The sequence below is a fragment of the Passer domesticus genome, chromosome 15 (assembly GCF_036417665.1).
Source record: "Passer domesticus isolate bPasDom1 chromosome 15, bPasDom1.hap1, whole genome shotgun sequence".
NCBI lineage: Eukaryota > Metazoa > Chordata > Aves > Passeriformes > Passeridae > Passer > Passer domesticus.
Genome location: NC_087488.1, coordinates 852696 through 876696, shown reverse-complemented (window position 1 = coordinate 876696; position 24001 = coordinate 852696). Strand labels below are relative to the sequence as shown.

The 24001-nt window shown below is 40.5% G+C and overlaps 1 protein-coding gene across 6 annotated transcripts in view; it reads left to right on the top strand.

Annotated features, from left to right (window-relative positions):
- Window positions 1-24001, top strand: part of CRAMP1 (cramped chromatin regulator homolog 1) — a 48059-nt gene that overhangs the window by 1365 nt on the left and 22693 nt on the right. For 2 of the 6 annotated variants that reach the window (XR_010348016.1, XM_064390143.1), the window contains exons 1-7: window positions 600-690; window positions 1167-1516; window positions 10557-10750; window positions 12176-12329; window positions 14038-14121; window positions 16578-16626; window positions 23576-23661. Coding sequence is in view for 5 of the 6 variants with exons in the window: in XM_064390143.1 (XP_064246213.1) it covers window positions 650-690; window positions 1167-1516; window positions 10557-10750; window positions 12176-12329; window positions 14038-14121; window positions 16578-16626; window positions 23576-23661 (958 nt within the window). In the remaining variant the exon portion in view is untranslated. Of the gene's footprint in view, window positions 1-595; window positions 691-1166; window positions 1517-10556; window positions 10751-12175; window positions 12330-14037; window positions 14122-16577; window positions 16627-23575; window positions 23662-24001 lie in introns of those variants that run through there. The other 4 variants (XM_064390140.1, XM_064390139.1, XM_064390142.1 and 1 more) reach the window with 4 other exon arrangements.

Below are 24001 nucleotides of genomic sequence, written 5' to 3'. Positions count from 1 at the left end.
TACACTCTTTAGGAAAAACTAAAGCAGTTGTTGGGTTTTAACAGATAATGTGATTAATGCCTTAAGCTTGTGTCCATATCTGACGTTTTGTTCCAAGTATTTGAAAAAAGCCTTCAGAATTGAGAGGATTTGTGAAGTCAGCACAGGAAGTGGTCATCCAGCAGCTGGTCCCAATGTCAGGTCCGAAAGTTGATAGATGCCTTTGAAAGCCCAGAGATGCTCCCTTGGCACAAGGGTTCAGGGCTGCTCTGCTTGGCCGGGGTCTCTGCAGGGTCAGGAGTAACGAGGCAATGGTGCACAACCGCTGTAGGTGCATCTGAAGTTTATTGCCCTCCAAACTGGAAAAAAAAGAAAAAAAGAAAGAAGAAGAAAAAAGGGGGAAAAGTGGGGTGGCATTAATTCTGTCCCAGCAGAGGCGGCGGGCAGGGGTGCTGGCCCGGGGAGCCGGTCCCTGCCCGTTCCCGGTGACAGAACAGACCCGGCCCTCGGTGCTGCCATCGGCGGGGGCGGCGGGGTCGGGGCTGCCCGGCGGAAAGGAGCGCGGGGAGGTGCGGGGTGGGGGCGGAGGGGAGCGGGAACCTCGGGAGCCTCGGCCAGTCCCAGCCCCAGACAAACACACAGAGGAGAAGCCACCGCCGCATCCAGGATCATGGATCCCCCCCCCGCGGCGGGCCGGGCTGCGGCTCCGCGGTGAGGAGAGAGGAGAGCCCCGGGCCCGGGAGCCGCGGAGGGGTGGGTGGGATGGGATGGGATGGGATGGGGGAGCAGCACTTCCCCGCTCCGTTCTGCTCCGCCGGCCCAGCGGCTGCCGCTCCTCCGGCGCTGGCGAGCGCTGCCACACGCCGAGTTTGGCCGGGCGATTTCCCGGCCAAAGGCGGCCCGGAGCTCTTCGGGACGGAGACGGGGGGCTACCGGGGGCCCCTGGCTACCGTTTGGGCCGGTTTGGGAGGGGTTGTGGTGAAGCTTTCCCCCTCCCACCCTCGGCACAGGTTGTTGGGTCGGGACAGCAAACGAAAGGGGATTTAGTAACAAACAACGGCGGCCATGTTGAGAGGAATTTCTGCAGCTAAACTTCTCCCCTCTCAGCCCAGGGGTTTCTCTGCCTCCCCGGGGGCTCCCTGGCCTGACTGTGTTGCCCCCTCTTTGCTCCCTCTCCTCCCTTGCAGGATGACAGTGAAACTGGGAGAGAGCAGCGGGGAGGAAGGGGTGAAAAAGCTGGGCAAGAGAGCAGGAGGAGATGAGGAGTCCCTGGAAGAAGAAGGGGCAGGAGGAGGAGGAGAGGCAGCTCCAGGCAGCAGCAACACAAAGAAAGAAGAGAAGATCATTAACAGCAACACTACCAGCAGCCCCCCACCGAACCCCAGCTTGTCACCGGCCCCTGCCTCTCTCCAGCCCTCCCAGAGCCAAGACCAGCATCATTTTCTCAGGTCCAGTGTCAGACCTCAGAGCAAGAGACTGAAGAAGGATTCCCAGGCATCCTCCTCGGTTGGCAGCAGCACTGCCGGGAAAGGCAAAGGTACCGTGTTTTGACATCCTAAAAACATGCAGGGAAGGGGGATGGCAAAGAGAGGAGGCACCTGTGGGGCTCTGGGTTGTCATTCTCTTTCTGTTGATGCTATCTTTTGTTGGGTTTTGGGGCTTGTTTCTCATGGCTGGAATCTTCTTTGTGTCCCAAGGCTTCAGCTTCTCTGCTGCCCACTGTCCTCTCTGCACTTCCAGAAATGGGGGGTCTGGATATTTATGTGGAGGAGGGAAAATTCTACATTATTGAAGCAAATCTTTAATGTCTTTATTTAATCTCTCTTGAGTTTTGGGAAATTCGTCTATTTTGATTAGAAAATCAGACTCTAGCTAATTGTGTAATCAAGTGGCTGCACTCTGAATTCTGTTCTTGGATAGTAACAAAATATTCACTGGGTGCTAGTTAGCATAGGAAAAATCCCACCCACAAGACATTGGTGATTTCCCCCAGTTATTTCTATTATCCAAATAATTATTTTGGAAACAGCAATTAAATACACATGTTGACGTATTTTTCCCTAAGGTGTTGGGAGTCCTGTTTCACAACAGTTTGAGCATCTATGTGATTTGAGTTTTTATAAAGATTGGTTTGTATACAGCTGAAGGTCTGTAGGTACAGATGTACATACACCTGCTTTTCTGCTTAGCACAGGGGTCAAGAATTTGATTTTTTTTTTGGCACTGTTTCTAACTTGAATAACTGGAAGGCAGCAGGGATATTTAAATATTTTGGTGCTATTGGGTATGCTCAGCAGTGACTGATGACATCTCAGCACTGCAGTTGAGCTGTACTTGAGCCTAATTTTGAATATTGTGTGCTAAAGTACTCAAGTGTTATTTTCTGTTAATTTTTGAGAAAAACAGCACTCAAAGATTGCATCAACATTTAAAATAATGAAATTTACTCTTGTTTGCTAAATTGGAGTATAATTCCATGTAGCATAAATGTGTTTTGGAGGTTACCTCACTGTTGTCCATCTCAGGGGTGTGCACATGCTGGGCGTTAAGTAAGCATTACAGTTACAATAGTTTTGTGTTGCAGTAATAAAGCAGTGCAAATTGGGATATTTTAGTTATTGTTATATCAGAAAAATGTTCTTGAACTCAGTTGCTTGACGGTTGGTATAATTGACTAAAATATTTCTAAATACCTTAGCAAGTCCTCTTTAATCTCTTGAATGTTAAATGAAGGCTCTGTGTGGTGGTAGAGGACAGAACAGAAAGGCCTACATAATTTTTTTTCCAGTTGCATGAAACCAAATAAACAAACAAATGGAATACCCAGGAGTGTTTAGCTATGTATAATTAATTCCAGGATTGTAAATAGTATTAGATGTGAGAAGGTTTCTTTGAAATACATCTTGTCTGTGATTCACAAGTTGAATATGTCCATTTGAAATTATTCCATTGATTTGAAAGTCCACGCATGTGTGAACAAATACATGTATTTGTATAAGTGTATATTCATGTTTGTAGATTAACATTTATTTCCAATTCTAGAGCAGCAAAATTATTTTTAACTAAGAATATCCACACAATAGGAAAAGAAATTTCATTGACTTTCGCAATTCAAATTCCCAAACAAACATAAGAAAATTACATACAGAACAGAAAATATTAACTCAGTAAGCAGTCATGGATAGTGCTTGCAATCACTGTACCATGTTGTCAGGTTTGGGAGAACTTCTTACATTCATGAGGAGTGACAGTGGTGGAATTATGACTGTGCTTTCACTTTTTCAATTTTAAGACCAACCACAGCTCTGCCTGACCAGATTTGGTATGAATATGTCCTATTGATTGAATTGTCTGATATGGTTGAGATTATAATTGTTAGAATTTGGACAACAGAGCCATGGAGCGGGATCCTTTCTAATTTGAGCTCCTTATGTTCAGAGAAGCCTAATGAGAGGTTTTCCAGGCTTGTCTAAATTCTCCCTAGTGGAATGCCTTGTGATCAGAATTCATAGTGCTCTGTGTTCCAAGTGAAGTGTCTCACAGAGCCAGCTTCGGGTAGGGAATGAATGGAAAGGTGGAGATGACTACTAGGTTGGACTTAAATTCTTTCATTAGCTCTCCCACTAACTTTCTCCTCCCTCTGTAAGTATAAAAATGACGAAAAGCTGGAGTGCATCAGCTCTGAACCTGGAAGCTTTTGCATTGTTTATGTCAAAGTCAAGGTGATGGCTGCGCAAGTAACTCTGACAGTGGCCAGCTGGAGTGACCAGACCGTGCCTATGCTTGGTCCAGTGAAACCAGAAACTTGTTTTTGTCATAGTCATTCAATAATGCTATGTAACCCTTAACATTTTATTGAAGTGATTCTATTTCTAGAACCTCTGTGTTCTGAAAGGAAGATTCACTTGCAATTTTTAAGGAGTGTGATCAATGCACTTACTTTCTTTCAAATTGTAGTTGCTCAGCAGGCATTGGTTTGTCTTCAGAAAAGTTCTGAAAATAGTAATATTTTTGTGTGTTGCAGATTCCTTTTTATTTTTGGCATTCATGCTTTTAGGGTCCTTAATTGTAGCAGACAAATTATTGATAAACTTGGCTGTAAACTGTAAAGAGTGTGCTCACTCAGCAGCTGCTGACTTTTCAACTTTATCTTACTGTGGTTCTGGGAAGCTTGCTCGTAATAATTCCCAAGTTCTGCCTCGTGGAGTGTGTAAACATGCTGCTAATAGTCAGATTGCCCTGATGTACTCTTTAATTGCACCTTTGAATCCTTCCTCTTGCCTTTTGTGTACTGAGGTGCACTTTTGAGTTTAGGGCAAAAATTACATAGGAAGTAGTACAGTAAAATACAGTTTGGAAACTGTTTCACTTCACTTCAGAAGCCAATCCATTTGGAATTGTGGGAAGGTTTATCAATTTTCCTGCACAAATATCTAAATATCTACATTTTTTTTAGAATTATTGTTGTACTCTGTTAGTCACCTTTTAATTCTATTTTCAAGGTTGTAGTCTACACCTCAACTGATGGATGACTTTTGAAGCATGAAAGCTTGAAAGGAAGTCTTCAAGTAACTCGCATGAAACCATACAGAAACTAGAAGGACTAGTGGTGTCGAGACAATTTATTGGGGGAGTTCCAGTGCAGGGAGGTCTGTTGAGGAAGGAGATGCAGCTCAAGTTAAGGTTGCTGAAAAAGGGGGATTTCTGAGAGTTTGCTTCTCAAATACCAGTATGCCACATGGCTGCTGAGCACAGGTGTTAAAGTGTGTTTTGAGGCTCTGGTTCATGAAGCCAGAGTGGATGGAATATGTATGTGTGTGTATGTTGTGACCACGTTGGTGAAAGGCGTATCGGAATACATGGCCACAATGTGCTGTAGATGTAGCTTGAACTAGAGTAGAGTATTGCCATTTTTGTGTTTTTATCCATCTTCTGAATGTAGAATGAAGTCAGGAGGACTAGCCTAATGGTGATGAGCTGAAGCTTGAAGATGTCTTTCATGCTGTTCTGGATTTATTCCTAAAATGTGTAGAATGTCTCAAACAAGTATTTGTGTTTGTTTTGAGGTAACAATCAGTTCTTTTTTGACAAAGAACTTATTCAGCTGAAAGCTTAATTGAATTAAAAGTGTTCTATCTTTTGGCATGGTATAGAACTTGCTAAAAAGTAGTTTGGTTTGTTTCAGCATGCCAAAGTTTCATGTTCGGTAGCATGCGGGTTAAATTAACTATTGTCTTCTGTAGAGAGGATATAGATACCAAAAAACCTGATGTATGTACTTACAATTCGTTCTATTGTAACTTCCTGAGTTCATGTGTTGCAGAATATATTGTAACCATCATTTGAGATGTTACTGCTCCAGCATTATTTCTCTGAGACACAAACCACTGTTTAAAAACTACTAAGTCCATTGTTCTGACATTCTCCTTAATTCTGTCCATCTCACTTGCACTTAGTACCTCTCCTTCCATCTTACCCTGACATGATTCATTCTTTGCTGTCCCATTTACTCCCTCCCTCCCTCCCTCCCTCCCTCCCTCCCTCCCTCCCTCCCTCCCTCCCTCCCTCCCTCCCTCCCTCCCTCCCTCCCTCCCTCCCTCCCTCCCTCCCTCCCTCCCTCCCTCCCTCCCTCCCTCCCTCCCTCCCTCCCTCCCTTCCTTTCCAAGTGGCTCAGGACCGGGACTCCACAATATCTCATCCATACAGCAACAGGAGGATTTTCTCCTTCAGTTCATTGGGTACTGAGCTATGACAGGTGCCTGCCTGCAAGGCTGCATGGCCGCGGGGTTACGTGGAGCTTTATACTGGGCTTTATGGGTGCTCTCTTTGGGAAGAGCAAGAGAATAGTGATTTACAGGAGATGTGGGAGTGACCAAATGTATAATAAACCGTGGGAGTTTTTTTATGCCTCTTCTGGGTTAGCTCAGATAGTGCTGCCTTTGATACATTGTATACTAAACCGATCATCCTGTCCATAGAGAGAAGCAAGCCTTCCCTGTAGGTTTGTTAGAAGGCTCAGGTTGACAATTGACGCTCTGGTGCTTTTAACGCATTCAGCTATCTCCAATTTTCTAACTAGTAGAAGATAGGAGAAGATTGTCTCTGTAGGACAGTTACCAGTTGAGCCTGAGATTACCTGAGTTGGTTAGAGCATGGTACTAAGAACGTCATGGTCACAGGTTCCGTTCCTATATGGGCCGTTCAGGTAAGAGTTGGACTCCATAATCCTTGTGGGTCCCTTCCAACTCAAAATATTCTGTGAGTCTGTGGTTCAAACTTTGGATGTTAATTTACAAGAATACTATATGGCATAACCCTGCTGTAAGACATCAGCTGTTCCAGACTCACCCTTCTCAAGTGTCCATGCTGTGTTCTGTGGAGGCAGGGTAGAAACTTCCTTTCCAGTTACAAAGTTAGCAAAATGAAGCATTGACTTGTGGGGAACTTTGTCTGTTACAAGTTGACATTTGCATCCCAGGCTTTGTGGAAAGAGTTAGTCCTTGCACTTGGTATTTGAACTGCAGCAGGCAAGACTGTGAATGCCCTATCTTGTTTATAAAGGTATTCCCAAATGAATGCTCCACCTACAGTGACTGGTGACTCCTGAAGAAGTTAAGGTGTTATGAGCTAAGCCTGTAACCCAGCCTGCATGTTAGGATAAAAGGGTGTAGTTAGAATTTACTCTGGAGATTCCAGCTTCTCTGTGTGTAATCTGTCACAGAAGATGTAAATCAGCTGGCCTGTAAGAGCTGTCAATGGAAGAATGAATGGCACATTCTGAGATGCTACCTAGAAGGAAGAAGTTGTGGCAGTAGTCACTATGAGATCCTGATACTATCCGTGTCTGTTATTTTAAACATGTGTATTCCATTGTTTGTCATTTTCATATCAGATTCTGAAACTGCAGTTTTTAAATGTCTTTATAGAAATTTTTGCAAGTGTTTGTTTTGCTTTGAACTGCAGAGACAGCTTTTTCCATGGGAATGTAGTTTGATATGATGACATTTTAATAATGGGACATATAGATGGGTAGATAACACTGGACAAAAGGAATGAATAAGTTTCTCTGGAACACTGGTGTTCTGACCCGTGATTTTGTTGGGTGTTGCAGTTCAAATACTGAGTACAAAAACCTGAAGTCTTTGCAAACTGTGTTGAAGGCTGAGAGAAGATGCTGGGAATTTACATTTCCAATTGAACTGCCTTGTACACAGGTGCTGGTGCTCTGGCACACCTGGAGCAAAGGGAAGGAGTTGTTGTAGCTGTAATGGTGTGGATGTCTACGTCACTGGCTGGGAGATGCAAGATGAGAAGACAGAGGGAGAACGTCCAGTTTGTCTTTTCTATAAATTATTTTACATTGAACGAACACCCCAGCAGGTTGTTAGAGTGAGCTCCCTCCTTCTCCAAAGCATTCTGCAGCAGTAATGGTATAGTTGGCCTCAGGGGAGCCTCTTGTTTTAAGGCATTGATGAAGTTTTAAATCATCCATTACTGGGAATTAATTACAGAATCATCAATCATTAGTGAGGGGATGAAAGCTCATGAGCTGTTCTGTATGTAACAAGAATTGCATACAGTAAGACTGAAGTAATGAATTTATGGGGAGTAATTTATTGATGTATGACTGGTCTTGTTTTTGCCTTTTATCCTGAACTGATCTATAGTTCTTTGTTTTAGAATATAGTGCATTCCATTGCCTACCAAGGTTCAGTATACTCTAAGTTGTATTGGGATAACATAACAATAAATATTACCATGCACAGTAGTAAGAAAGTTAATGCAAAGAGAAATGATAGAGCAAATGCCTTTGTTCCTGAAAAAAATGAATGGCATGTAAGAGCTCTGTAGAGGTAACAGGATACTCAAATTTTTAGATCTTTGTATACAATACTCTGAACAGTTGTCTGGATGGTAGTTTATAAAAGAGTTTAAAACAAAAAAATATTCTGATAAAATTCCCAGGACTACAGTATGTCTTGTGGAATAGTAAGTGTGCATAAAGGAACAAAAGATCAATTATGAGCTACGTGTCCTTTGTAGAAGTTGAATTCATGGAGTCCTCAGCTTGTCCAATAGAACTCTTCAGTCCATCTTTTACCTACAACTAAAATGTAAATGAAAATTAACTGAACTTTAAATTCTAATAAGACCATAAAATCTTCACTGACACTTTAGCTTCTTATGCTTTTTAGTAAGAAAAACTTTGTTCAGTACACTTGGTGCACATAATCTTTAGAAAATCCTTGATAAGATCTGTTCTTCAAGCAACTTACTTAGGATTTTATTTATATTTGAGTAAGTAATAAAAAAAAAACAGCCCCCCCCCCCCCCAAAACCCCAAACAAAAACCAACTACCCAGCACACAAATGAAACCCCCAAATCCTGCATTCATTGTTCCTCTGAAGGATTTCTCAGTAGTTAGGGATCTGTGATCAGAATAGTGACTCTGAACTGAAATCCTATACCTGTCTTCTGATAAAGGACATCTTCTGTGTTGGGAGCTGCTAGCAACAGGAGAGTGGAGACTGAGTTTGGGGACTGACATGTTTGACCTTCCCCTTCTTGACCAAAGATCTGTATTTCATTACAGTGCATATTGTGGTATTACAATCTCACATTTGCAGAATGAGGAAGTGTCAGTTCTGTGTCTGTGTTGGGTTTCTTCTCAGCCATCTGTTAAAGTGCTCTGTTTTTTTCTTGTGGTTTCCTTTTTTTAAAGGATTTACCTCCACAGTGCCAGAATTAAATGGCTTAAGTTTCAATTATTTTATCAGTGGCTGAAGACTTTAGGAAGTAAAGAAGATGTTTATTTGAGTAGTTGTTTATAAGTGTATTTTATTCAAGATTTGTAATGGTTTTTCATGTCTTGCCTTGCATGCTTCCCTGTGGTAGACAGTAATTTTTTTCAAAAGAGTCAAATAGTCATCCCTAGAAATAAAAGAAACATTAACTTCAAAATAGTCACAATATCATATTTTATATCAAGTAAATATTTATTGTATGCATGAAAAAAAGTACTTTCACACATCTTGTTCTCTTCCAGGTTTGATTTCAAATATTCTCCATCACTTGTGCAAACCACCTTCTGTAGAATTTGGAGAAATATTATTTTGTTGCCCAAAGGAATTACTTTCAAATTGCAACTGACTTGTTAAGATTTATATACAAGTCTTTAAACCTCTAAAGCATGGTGGGCCTGTAACAGCTGATTCTACTGATACTTTAAAAAAATACTGTTAGAATTGTCAAAGTGGGATGTCTGGGTTCTTGAATGGGATATATATATATATAAAGCACTGGCTTTGTCAGGTAAAAAAACCTGCTTCATGAAGTTGAGTTTGAAAAGGTAACTGAACTTTTTAAGCCTAAATATGAAAGAGAGAATTATGTTGATATATATAAAAGTTAGGGAAACCGGTTGGGACTGCTGTACTATACAAGCTGGGTGTATAAGCAAATAAACTAAGGCAAGCAAATGAATATATAATGAGGTGAAACACAAAATGTAAAGTCCAGTAACTGGAGAAAAGGAAAGTGTAATGAGCATTCTTTGTAATGAGCAATGAATGTTTGGTGTTAAAAGACTTCTGTTTTATTAAGTACATGTTAGCATTGATAAGGACAGTCAAATCCTAAATAATTTTTTTAAATAAAACTGAAGATAATTTATTTTGGAAATATAAGTTACTGAGAATGTTTATATTTTTACTGAAAAAAATGAATGCATTCTGGGAAGTTTACCTTAATTTCTGGATTAGCTCTCTGATAAACAGTGTCAAACCAGGTATAATGTTTTGTTTATAGATTTTCCATCCCGTTTTCTTTCCAGGTCCCTATTTGAGTAAACAGCAAATTCTCTCAGTTTTATCCAGCATTATTCTCATTTCTTTATACCTCTTTTTCCGTGTTCTTTGGATGCTGATAACTGACAAAGGGACAAGCAAGATTACACCTCTGTGCCTTTTTCTGAAAGCCACAGCAGGATTTGGGAAAGGAGAATGGGTTGAGACTTCCCATCCTTTGGATAGCTGGAGTTTTACTAGATGGGCCATGTCAGAGGTGGTGCTCTGAGGATCATACACTGTTGTTCAGATAGTGGAAATGCTGATCTATCATTGTGTGATGAACTAAAGTCGACGTCTCTCAATCCTTGCCTTTCCACAGTCATTCTGGAGGCAGCAGGATCAAACCAAAGACAGGGATGTCACCGTTCTGCCTGTTTTCCTCATGGACATCACTTTGCTCCATTGGTCAGCTCCCTGCTCAGGAGTTCCCCCTGGCTGCAGAGCTTACCAGCATATAAGCATCAGCAAGGGTTATCTGGTAGAGGATGCTGTGGTACATTCCTGCTTATCTGTGTTACTTCTGGAAATAAAAAATTAAGCCATTGAAATCTTCCCCTTTTTGTGCTTTAAGATTTTGGTGCTTTGAGATTTTATTCCTATAAAATGAACCTCATTATTTGCCCATTGTATTTCAAGTGAAAAGGGAGAAAATTCTGAGTTACTCCCTTACCTCTATCCATGAGTCCTCCTGTTGGTTTGATGTTTACTCTGGTCATGGTTTTTTACAGCAGCAGATAATGGAGGAACTGCACCTGGTGGCACATCAGGAATTCCTCCCAGCAATCCTGCTGGGAATTCAAAATCAGCAGCAAGGAACCTGGGTTCCTCGGCAGGAGAGAAGGAAGAAGGGAAGAAAGTCCGACGGCAGTGGGAGTCATGGAGCACAGAGGACAAGAATACTTTCTTTGAGGGACTGTATGAGGTACATGTAGAAGAAAATAAGACATAGATGGCTTGGGTTAGAGTCTGGATATTCCTAAAGAAAGTTGATTAGGGTGAGATTGGCAGGAGCAGAAGGCCACTTACGGATGAGCATTTGTAGGGTCATACATGGGGCTGTAAAACAGCTGTCAGTCAAAGCCATGTGTCAAAAGTGTCAAGTTTCTTGGGTTTTTTCTTTAAATACACAGGAAAGATTTCTGAGTTTTATTAATAAATGTTTATAGCAAGTTCAGTTCTTACTTAATTATGGTTCTACATCAAATGAGAAATAATTACATAATGTCCCCCTCTGAACTTTCAAAAGCAACACACTTGCTCTGTAATAATACCAAACAAGAAAAGTTGCTCTGTTCTAAAGAGAATTATGTTTAATCTTTGGCCCTGATGAGGCTAGACCCAGTTCAGTCCTTGGGCTGAGAGACAACAAAAAGTTACATCATCTTATCTTCTGTCCCTTATGATGTATATGATGGATTCCTGCTTGTCCTGTTCCTGTGATTATTTCAACACGTCTGTTTTGAAACTATGTGCCAAATGTAAAAACAAAAGCAGTGATAAGGAGTTTTCTTTGTACATGTGCATCTTTTTGAATTATTTTTTGTTACCATAGGTATGGTATCACATACATATGTTTCGTGGACAAAAGGAACACATAAACAGTGTTTTCTTTTTTTTAACTCCTCTGAATTGAGTAATATTCCTGAGAAGCAAGTAGTTTTTAAGCCATTTCACTGACTTTTTTTTTAATAGTAAGAAAAAAATTTTTAAATTTCTTTTAAGGTGGATCTGAGATTCAGTTTGTTCAATCCCGTCTACCATTCATTTTGTGGCACTGCCTTTCAGAAGGGGTTTTCATACTTTGTATTGAAATCAGTTCCAGCCTTTTCTGAATACAAAAATTTTGTCATAGCAGCAGTTAATGTGTATAAAATCAAATCTTTTGAAACTCAAATTTTTTACTCCTAGTAACAGTAATATGAAATGTACTGTAAATAAAACTGCAGGTGGTAAATATAGTATGTTTTTCATTTACTCTAGTCAGAAATGGTGGGGGGAATGCAGAGGAAAGTAAAGAATGCTCATGGGGGAAAATCAGTGTTTTCAATCCTGCTACTTAACACATTTGTAAGTAAAGTTGGATGATTTTTAAAATTTGCTAGCAAGTTACTGTTTTTATTTTGAAACAGTTAAAGAAATTGGAAAGTAATTAATTTGGTATCCATATTACATTTTATATAAAACAAAGGAAGCCAATGTTATTCTTTCACAGTCGAGTTCTTGTTTATGACCACTGAAGTTCAGTTTCCCCCTAAGAATCCCAAAGCCCCTCACATTGTTTGACTTGACTTACAACAAGATCCAAGTTTGGATTTGAGTATTTCTATTTGACTTATTCTTTTTTCAGCATGGGAAAGATTTTGAAGCTATCCAGAACAACATTGCCCTGAAATACAAGAAGAAAGGCAAACCAGCAAGCATGGTGAAGAACAAGGAGCAGGTCCGGCACTTCTACTACCGCACCTGGCACAAGATCTCCAAGTACATTGACTTTGACAATGGTTAGTATGCACCAAAATGGGCTTGGTGTAAGGGTTGGAGTCCTGCCTTTTAGAAGTGAGGAAATAAATTCTGAGGAGGAATGGGGAGTTCACAGTGTCTCACTTCTTATTTTCGTTAGCATGGCCCTATCAAGGTTCGTGTTTTGTGAAAAATGCTTTTCAAAACCTGCTGTTTATATCACTACTATTCTGTGAATTCACCACACCATAGTAAATGCAGATCCTGCTGTTAATACTGGGGGGAAAACCAGGTTCAAGAAAATGTTTTTGTATTCTCAGGAACACACCTTCAAGAACTGCCTTAACATTAATCAGGCATGGCTCCCATCAAGCACACTGACCCAGTGCCACTTTGCAATTCTTGAGGGAAGGTAGAAACAGATAAGAGTCTGATGCAAGTGTAAATGGTGACATCTTTGCTCCCACTTTAAAGAAGTTTGAAATGGGTTTAATAATACTGCCGGCTCATGTTCAGTCAGCTGTCAGTCAGCACCCTCAGGTCCCTTTCTGCTTGGCTGTTACCCAGCCACTCTGTCCCCAGGCCATAGTGCTGCAGGGAGTTTTGACCAAAGTGCAGGACCCAGCATTTGGTCTTGCTAAACCTCACTTACTTTTAATAACTCATTATTTTTAATTTTAAGTCATTAAGGAGAAATGGATATGGCAAGAAAAAAGCTGAAGGAACGCAAAGCTAGCGTACGATACGCTTAGTATCATACTATGTGCGATAGTACATACTATACTACGAATATGTAGTTCTTTATGAACTTTTGTTTTCCTGAGCTTAGGTTACCTAAAGGAGGACTTGAGTATCTAAACAACCTGGCACAGGGTGTATTTGGGAGTTCCTTTTTTCAAAACAAGGTAGCAGTTTAAGATGAAGCCATTAGTATTTTATTTAAAAGCCAGTGTTGCAGTGAACACAGTATGGAAGAATTTTTAAAATAAAAATCAGTTATGTATCTGTATCTTTGAAGTCTCATTGTCTGAAGGAATTTTAACAATCAGTGCAGTAGTTTGATTAGGTTTAGTATTAGTAGAAATATGTGTGCTTGGATTTTGAGATCTAAGAGACCTAAAGTTTTGATGAATAGACAAAAATAAATATTTTTACTTGGTTTGTAAATCACAAGACTGTCCTTGCTATCATTGATCTTTAGATCTATTAGCAGTAATGTCCGCATCTTGTGTGTTGAAAAGAAAGGATAAAAAAAAGCCCTCACAAAGTTGAATAAAATGCCAGCAATTTTTGTTGTAAAAATTTAGAATATAGAATTTGTCAAATCTCTTATGGTGTGTTTGTGCGCACAAAAAATCTGTCATCTAGAAATCTGAATTTTCATGTAAAAGTGTTCTGTATGCATTTGCTTGGGGGCATCTGGACACTTCCTTTAGAATTCTTAAACAGTTGATACTAGACCTAGCTTTATTATGAATTAGCTTTATTTTGCATATTGAGCAGTTGTGTATTTGTTTAAATTCCATGGAGATTGCTTTGTTTTCCTGTAATCTAAAAAGTGCCATAAAAAGGAAGTTGGTGAACCAATCCCATTATAGTGTTTCTTGAGCCAGAATGAATTTTGCCTTTGTGATTTGTCTCCTCATTGAAAATACAAATCCTCTCCTTTTTAGTGTTGAAATGAGCATCTGCAATATAGCTGTGTGTATCTGCAACCTGCATCTCACTGACAACTTTTCTGCTTTCTAGTGTTTTCTCAAGGACTGAAAAAATCTTCCCTGGAGCTGTATGGCTTAATCTGCTATGGAGAACTAAGGAAAAAGATCGGGGGATGTGAGTATGAATGACTTCAGGTTATTTTTACATTACAGAATCAGAAGTTACTACCCTTGAGGTTGGCAGTGTCTAGTTCAGTTCCACTTCTAAGTTCTTGACTCTTGCTGTAGTCTGTGGTGTTATTTCTATATTAAATGCATTTTAATTTTAACAGACCTTCTTAGTCTGTTGCATTAGTCCACTTTGATAGATTTCTTTAGTTTTATCTGGCTGCAAAATGCTGTGCATGTGTTGCCCACAGGTGACAGGAAAACGTATACAAAGCTTAAATGATCTATTCTGTTATTATTGAAACCTAAGCAATTAAGGGTGTAAATGATACTACTTATACCCACAATTATTTATGCCCATGCAGTCAAAATCTGGGATGTTTGCTCACTGTACCCTGAAGATGAAAAGGCACAAACCAGAATTGGAAATAACTTCACTGGCTAAGCAAGATGGGTTCTCACCTTGTCAGTCCCAGAGTCCAGTTTTGTCCATATTGATGAGTGGAGATGGAGGAGTATGTGCCATAACAATGCTCCGCTGTTTGCTGGCAGTTGATTAATTGCATTAGCAACATACCTGAGCTTATGCTCACAGAGCTACAGAGTGGTTTGAATTGGAAGGGACCTTAAAGACCATTGTATCCCCACCCCCTGCCATGGGCAGGGGTACTTTCCACTAGACCAAGTTGCTCCAACCCCTATCCAACCTGGCCTTGAACATTTCCAGGGATGGGCCACCCTCAGCTTCTTTGGGCACCCTGTGCCAGAGTCTCCCCACACTCATAATAAAAAATGTTTTCATTATATGTGGTTTACATCTCCCCTCCTGTGGTTTAAAACCATCAACCTTTGTCCTGTCCCTCCAGGCCCTGCTGAAAAGTCTTTCCTTGGTTGTTTTTTTTTTAAGCCTTCTTTAAGTATTTCATATGCTGGGACTCCCAGAGCTGCAAGTGGAAACTTACCTGAGTAGAATAGAGGATCCCTACCTTACCCTACTGTCCACACTGGGGGGATGAGCCCCCAGGACATGGTTCCTGTGGTTTTCATGGCTTCCAGACCAGAGAGAGTTGTGACATGACTGCCTTGAAGAATGGGCAGAAAAACATGTGCCAGTTCATGTGCATACACTTTTTTATCCATGTGTTTTTTCATTTGTCCCCAGACTTTTTGCACAGTCAGTGTTACATCATAGTGCACCTTCTACCTGCTTTGTTTAATTCGTGAGACGTGGAAAACCATCAAAATACCTTCACTTCTTTGTGAAGTCATACTAGTTGTAAGGTGAAATGGACATGAAAGTGTTCACGAGTGAACATGTACAATTCCTAAAAGGATTGTGGGATTTTGGGAAAGGTTTTTTGCTATGTTATTCCCTTACCTGCAATTGCTGTCATAACAGGTAATGAATGAGACTGTTTTGAATGTTCATACTGACTTTATTCTGTTTGTTTAAAGATCTCCAGTGTGTTAATTGGAGAAGCAGTGCTCAACTTGGAAGAGCAATTTTGAGCTGTTTGATGACAAAGCAGATGCAGAAGCAAGGCACACTGCACTGTCAGGAGGGATCAGTGTTGGTGTTTCTTTCCTATACCCACACCTCTTTTACAAGCAGACCCTTCTTGCTATGACTGGGAGTAAGATTTCACACAGTCACCATAACAACACCTGCAACCTCTGTGCTTCTGTCTTTTTAGACTTTGGGACTTGGCTACATACTTTACTCACTGTTACTTAGAAAATTTTTGTCTCCAAGACCAAACGTACTCAAGATGCAAGACTGTACAACCATTTATGACAGGTCTGCTCTGTAGCCATGGAAAGCAGTTTCTTCCTCCCCCCCCCGCCTATTTTTTTTTCCTCTTGTGGTATTCACAGTCACAGAAATAGAGAAGACTTACCGAGAGCTATTGAGACATGAAAGCCCTCCAGAAATACTTTTAGCATTGCCAGAGGGAGGTTGATTATTCAGTGAATAGATCTGAGCCTAACTGTCATATAAATCAAGTTACCAAAATGTCTGTTTAAAAACATCCTCTGTAATACATACGAAAAAGTGAGGGTTGCATATGCATTTTATAATTTTTATTTACTCTTTAAGCACTAGGGTGCTGTTTCATTCTGCCTTGCTGCGTTAGTAACAGAGATTGAGCAGAAAGAAGCTTTACTTTTTTTTTTGTCAGATGAAAGCCCAATGTTCAAAGATGGCTGTAGTACCTAAAGGCTGTAGTACCTAGGGTTATTTAATCCATGTGTAAAAAGTAATTTTTGTGGAAAGGATCATGTAAAGCTTGCATGTTGTGAAAACACAAACTTTATAGAAGAGCTATGTTACAGCACGTTTATGCGTGTTAATCCTATGTGAGAATAAAATGTAATAGCTTTGAAAACCCAACAGGACACAGAGAGGCCATGGGTTTAACAGTGTAAATCCTAATTCACTGTGTTATCTCATTTACTGGAAAGGTATGGATGACAAGAACGCAGCTAAACTCAATGAGCTCATTCAAGCTGGGTAAGTAAGAACTTATTCTTAAAACTCATTAAACTGTTGTTCAATTGGATGTTGTATTGGTCATCCAAAGTTTGGGGCATTTTTTAATTTTCAAGAGCTGAAGTTTGATGTTTTCCATTCTTAGTTTGTTTTGTATTAGGATATTTCTCCCCTTTTCCATGAAGCCATTAATTGATAATAAGAAGAAATTATGGGTTAAGTTTAATAAAATAATTAAATGAGAATTCTTTACAGAAGCAACAGCACTTAACCATGTAGATTCACTCAGGGAATTCATAGAGTTATTTAGGTTGGAATCCAAGATCATCAAGTCCAACCATTACCTCAGCCCTGCCACCACTAACTCCTGTCCCCAAGTGCCACATACATAGGTCTTTTAAATCTCTTCAGGGATGGTCACTCCACCACTGCCCTGGGCAGCCTGTTCCACTGCCTGGCCACACTTTCAGTGCAGAAATTTTCCCAGAATCCCATCTAAACCTCCCCTGGCACAACCTGAGGCTGTTTCCTCTTGTTCTGTCCCTTGTTCCGGGGAGCCGAGCCGGACCCCCACTTGGCTGCACCCTCCTGTCAGGGAGTTGTGGAGATCCAGAGGGTTCCACCTGAGCCTTGTTTTCTCCAGGCTGAGCCCCCGCCCCCAGCTCCTTCAGCTGCTCCTCATCAGACTTGTGCTCCAGACCTTTCCCTATCTCCAGTCCCATCTCTGCACACATTCCAGCCCCTTAATGTCCTTCTTGCAGTGAGGGTTCATATCTAAACCATTCTACCATCAGCAGGGCTCACAAGTCCTGACTTTCAGACCAGAAATGACCCTTCAGCACATTGGAGACCTTAGCCCTCCAGCGACTTTTGCATCTCCTTGACGTTAAGAACGAACATTCTCTTTCACTTCTAAAGAGTATTGTGGGATTTGGGGGTGCAGTCTGTGATTCGAATGCAGAAGGGGTTAGAAGTTGTGTATTATTATAAATGAGGGCATGCCTGATTTGTGTGTAAATTTTTCCAAAGTAGTTCCGCTTTTAGAATTTATGTGTTTTAAAGTGAAATCTCTTTCAAAGAGCAAGGCATGTGATTACTTAGGAGGCATTGATGTGTCCTTAACCCCATCTTTAATAGTGATTTGAAAAATCATTCTTTTCTGTCTGTTACAGGTCTGCTTTTACCTTTTACTTTCTTGCTTTTAGGGTGTTCACTGTAGTAGACAGGTAATTGATGAAGTAAACTTGACTGTAGACAGGAGCAGGAGTTTGCCCCCTCAGCAGCTGTAGTCTTTTGAGTTTACCTTGCAAAATATGGATACTTGGTGTTTGTACCTTTCTCGTGTTCTCAAATGGAGTTTCCAAATCAGTTTCTTAGGAGTTGAACAATCTTTCCTCTCCTGGGAGATGCTGTTTGTACAGTGTGCTTGTGTTGATGGTCTTCATTGTGATGCTTGAATCACTTGTTTATTCTTCTGTTAACTGCAAGGTTTTAAATTAGAAGAGAAATTCTCATGTGGTTTGGGTTTTGTACAATTGGGAAAATGTTTAACGGCATTATTCTTAAAGCAAATTACTTCTTTAAATTGGAGTTACCAGTAAAAGTGGAACTGGGATGAGCCTTCATGTGTAGTTTCCTGAATATCTCTATGGTTCAGAGTATCAGCAGTGTGTTTAGTCACTCTGTGCTATACTAGAGCGCTTTTCTTGTACTGGGTTATCCAAAGAGGCTAAAGCATAACAAATGAGCCTGATGATGTTTAGTGAGCTGTAGTATCAGTCTATCACTTTGCATGATTCAGGCTTTAGTTCTTCTAATTAATTGTTAATGAGGGCTAGTGATTTCTGTGAAGTCCAGGTGTTTACTTCATGAAAGCCAGTCTTGTAACAAGCAAGCCATTTTGAGAAGAGTAGTCTTTGCATTTGAAAGTATTAATGCTAGTCTTCTATGCCAAAATTAGGGTGTACATAACATTAACCAGTTCAGAATTAGTTGCTTTTGCATAGGCAGCCTCATAGCTCCCAGAAGCAAACATGTTTACGTGTACCTTAGTTGGTTCAACTTCTCATCTTCCTCGGTGATGGTACAATTCTATGAGCCTCATCCCTGTTTGTAATCAGTTCTTTCTCCAGTTCCTAACATGTTTCTTTCAAGTGTGACACTCCTGAATACAATGCACTTTGTAAAGCTTGTCACTGAGGTAAGCTGTGAAAGAAAGTGAAACCAAAATGATTAAAAATGGGGAATGAGAGCATGCATTATTCTGATGATCTGCTCCTTAAGTAGGTAAACATTCTCTTTATTTAATTGGTAAGAAGAGTCAAGGAAGGTTGTGAGGAGCTACCTGGCAATTTATTTGCAGCACGATCCTGACCCTGGAGTTATGTGCCCTAATGCAGTGCTTGTTTTGCATCTCTGGTTTCTGTACTAATCTCATGGAGTGTGGAAAAACAAATGACCCTGTCAGCGACTCATAAGAAAACCATACTTAAAAACTTTGTAGTTGAGCTTATAACCCAGGTCATGGATACTAAGGAGTGCCTGACAACTCCAGTCGGCCGACCCTGCTAAGTACTGGCAAAGTCTCTGTGTGACACATCCCTGTTTGGCTGTTGTACATCTCTCTACTTGTCTTCAGAATGTCAGAAACAGGCAAATGAGGCTAGTCAACAGCCACTGGTACAGGAGTTGTTGAATAAATGGGGAATCTTGCAGAAAATAGATCACAGTTTACATCTTTATGAATGCAAGGGGGAGCTAAAAATTATTCTGTCAGCTTCTGTAACTGTTCTGAGAAGTTCAGTATAGTCAGAACAACACTGGCCTGTTCCAGCTGCTGAAAGACAGGACCACTCTCTGTCCAGTCCTTTGTGCTAAGATTTTTATTACAGCATTTTAATTTTACTACAGATTTATTATGTCATTGCTTAGGATGTATAACAGAAAAAAAGGTTTATAATGATATAGCAGAACTGCTCAGTAACTAATTTAAATAAACTTAAACTGAAGGTTTATTATTTTGTTTCATTTTTAGGAGGGAAGCATTTTTATTTAACTTAGGTTTTGCAACACTCTTTACATTTAATAAAAAACTACATATGAACAAATACAAATATTTTCTCCATGTCTTTGTAAATATGTAGGAATTTTGGGTAAGTTTAAAAAAAAAAAAAATCCAAACCACAAGAAACACCTAATTGAAGAAGTATTGTAATGGTGCACCAGTTAAGCAGAGCACTCTTCAATGTCTTGTAGCATATGTTGTTTTACCCCCCAGCCTGAGAGGCTCTTTATAACACAAGGTAAGAAAAACAGAAACCATTAACAGGCATTAGTTGTTCTGTCTGGTTCAGATTCTGAATGTACTTTATGTGGGATAGGAGTGATTCTTCACTGTCCTCCAGTTCCTTGGGAAAGCTCTTTGGCATGCTGAGGGGAAATCTGTAACTCTCTAAAAATCTTGATCATAAAATAACAGTTCATACTGAAAAAAATAATATATAAACCAAACCATTTTAGTATACTGAAAAAAGCAGTATATAAACCAAACCATTTTAAGTAGGCAGGTTATGCTCTTGGTGTCAAGTCAGACTGGTAATTCTGAATGCATAGTCAGTGAGTGACTTTTTCTAAGACTTACCCTTTTCTGCATTTGGAGATATCCAGAATCTAGGTAACAGAAGAAAATAGGGATTTTGAAGCTAAAAGTAGTTTTCTTGCAGACTGACTGTTCTACTGTGCTCTCCCCTAAATTTGTAGAAATAGTCTTCTTCCAGCCTCCCAGCTACAGATTTCAATTAGAAAATCATGGTGTCTAAATATATCTGCTTTTATATTAGTTTGATAGCAAGGCATTTTTTAGACTCTGTCCTAGATTGCTTGAAGCTAAGTGTACTTAGTGGAAAAGGAATTAGGGGAAGCAGAACACCTGAATGTGGGGAGCTGGGATATTCTAAAGCATGTGTGATGGAACCATGAAAATAACATTGATCATTGTTGTTGTGGAAAAGTGCTGTGTAGTGGCAGGGTGAAGACTTGCATGGGAAGTCTTTAATGTTTTGTCACATTTATGACAAAATGTTAAAGTAAATGTTTCTTCGTTTACTGAATTGTGTACTTTGCTTGCTGACTTCTGAATTGTGCCATTTCCCCTTATACTCGGGGAAGGCAGTAGTTCCTGCTTCCCCATATAGGTATCAATAGGTTTGCAGTTGTTTGGTTTCCTCCAATGTGGTTTTCCTCCTAGTGTTTTGTTGTTTTGTTTGGTTTTTGGGTTTTGTTTTCTTTTTCAAATAATATCTTTTCCATAATATACTTACATTTTTCACGCTTCTTTTCTGGCTTTTATCTTAGGTTTTGGTGGGTAGGTTGTTTTTTTCTTATCTCTCTGCCCTTTGAAGCACAGATAGAGATGCAGTCAGGAGTTTGTGATGCTGATCCATGTTCATTTATAAGCTACTCCATGGTAACAGATGGTGGATACCTACAGCCCAAGGTCCACTTGCGCAGGTGGCTGTCAAATGGAGCACGAACAACTACCAGGAAGCCTGACTCAACAATAAATGCTTTATGACCAGCTGGCTGGGCTCTTGAACAGAAATAGGAAATATGAAAAATGAACTTTCTTCTTAGATCAATTAGCTCAGCTGTTTTAGGCAGATCAAACCTTCTGGGCCTTCTGAGCAGCAGGCCCTTTTTTCAATAACTTTCCACTCATGTGGTGAAATAAGTTCTACAAAACTCTATTGGTTTATGTAGTAATATCAGTTAATATAAAAAATGTTTCTCTCCCCAAACCCTTTCTTACTTGTACTATTATAACTGTCAAGATAATAATGATGATGATGATAATAATAATAATGCTATTTCTGACTCTTCACTCACATACTTCAAGGGCATTTGAATTTGATAAGAATTGCATTAGCTAAAATCAAGGGGGAGAGACTCACCTTGCACAAGTAGTGAAAAGAATTGGCTGTGTTAAAACAGATTGCAAATAGGGAAGAGGATCATTGTACAAAATGCTGATTTTCTGATAAAATCATATCTACACTTTAATATAAGGATAAATACAAGAGCATGTGGAGTCTCATGCTGAGGCTGAGGTGCCCAGGAGGAGGTTTTAACTTTTGTCCTTACCTTCACTTATTGATTAGATATCTGCAAGGGTTTCTGTGTCCTTCTCTAAGAGTCTTTACACTGGAAGACTCCGACAGAGACTTTACACTGTTAGACTTGGTGGGACCAACTGTCTTCAAACAATTCTTGTTTCCAAGAATTAAGTCAAAAAGAAATCTGCCCTTCCAGCCCAGCAATATTCCAAATCTATAGAAATTCACAGTTCAGTAACTGAAACTTTTGAGTTGCTCACCCCATTAGCTCCATCTTCTCAGGTCTGCCTGCACTTCTGCTGCCCTTTTGCAAATTTTCCTGTGAAAACAAAAATTACCTCTGACTTTTAAGGATCTTTGAAAATGCTAAAGTGATATCGAAACTAAACCAGTGAAACCATACTGTAAAAAGTTACTTTGTTTAGGTTTTTGCACAAGCTCTTAGACCTCATGCCTGCACTAGATATGGTGATCATATTTCCAAATGAACGACTGCAAAGACTTCAGACTCTTTCTTCCTATAATTAAGAGTCATAAATATAAAGGGAAGACAAGAAACCACTTGTCTTTTATGAAGCAGCTGTCTTGTGAGGGTACTCTTGAACCAAAATAATATGATTCTGGTCCACTCATAAAACAGAAGTCCCTCCTTGGGTGGACAACCAAGTGTTTAATGAAAGTCTGGAAGAGGAGAGTCACAAGAGTAGTGCTTCCACAATGAAAAATAAGGTGATAAGAAAGACTGAATGCTCCATGAACTTGCACAGACCCTTACATTTCTGTATTCATTCCTGTAGTCATGATGGTGTTTTGCTCTCTGTCCCTGATCACAGAATCACAGAATAAGCTGAGTTGGAAGGGACAGGGATCATCAAGGTCAACTTCCAGCCCTGCACAGCACCATCCCCAAGAGTCAGTCACACTGTGCCTGAGAGCATTGTCCTCTTGATCTCTGTCAGGGTTGGTGCTATGACCACTGCCCTGGGGAGCCTGTTCAGTGCCCAAGCACTCTGAGGGAAGAAGCTTTTTCTTATATCTAACCTACACCTGCTCTGACACAACTTCAGGCCATTTTCTTGAGTCCTGTCACTGGTAACCAGCAGAGAAAAAATTGGTGTCTGCCCCTTCTCTCTCCCTCATGAGGAAGTTGCAACTGCAGGGAGGTCTTCCCTCAGTCTCCTTTTCTCCAGGCTGAACAGACCCAGTGCCCTCAGCCAGGCCTCATATAGCTTTCCCCTTCACCATTTTCATTGCCCTCCTTTGGACATTCTCTAATAGTTTAATATCTTTATTATATGGTAGTCACCAAAACTGCACACAGCACTCAAGGTGAGGCCACTCCAGTGCAAAGGAGAGCAGGACAATCCCCTCCCTGGCCCGGCTGGCAATGCTGGACCTGGTGCCCCCAGAACAAGGATTTCCTTCTTGGCTCTAAGGCACTGGTGACTCACTGGGGCTCTGAGGACTTGCAGGGGCCTAGTTTTCCAACTGGCCCTCGACCAGGACCCCCAGGTCCTTTCTGCAGCACTGCTCTCCAGCATCTCATTCCCCAGTCTGTCCATACATCCAAGGTTGTCCCATCCCAGGTGCACAATCCAGTACTTTCTCTTGTTGAACTTCACGTGGTTGGTGATTGCCCAGTCCTCTAATTTGTTGAGCTCTCTCTGCAGGGCCTCCCTGCCTTCAGGGGAGTCCACAGCTTCTCCCAATTTTGTATCGTCTGCAGACTTGCTTAGTATCTCTTCCAGTCCTGTGTCCAAGTGAAGATGGTGAAGAGGACAGGGCCCAAGATGGATAGGTGTGTATTCACATACTGTTATTACTGGTTCCTCTAAGTACTTCTCTTTCCATATATCCAGGGCTACAACTGTTCGTTACAAAGGCAGAAACCTGCGTATCAAAGCTCCCATGTGCAGGGCTTTGAAGAAACTCTGTGATCCAGATGGTGAGTAAAAGATGCTGGAACATGAGGGTGTTATAGAAGATGGCTGGAAGTGTCGAAAGTGAGCAGGCTTGTTCTGGTGTGTCCATCACTGGCAGGGAAATTTGAGCTGTTGCATGTTTGTCGTGGGCATAGTATTCTGTCTTGGCCTGTTTGCTCATGTAACTCCAGTAACTTCAGGACTCACACAGTTACGTTAGCAGCTAACTTGGAAAGGAAATACCCACACCAGACCAGTTTACTGCTGCTTTCACTGTATGTGAAGGTACTAGTGAATCAGTAGTAGTATAGTGTTTAGCATTGAACATTTTCAAATTTTTTACTTTCTCCTATTCAGCTGTGT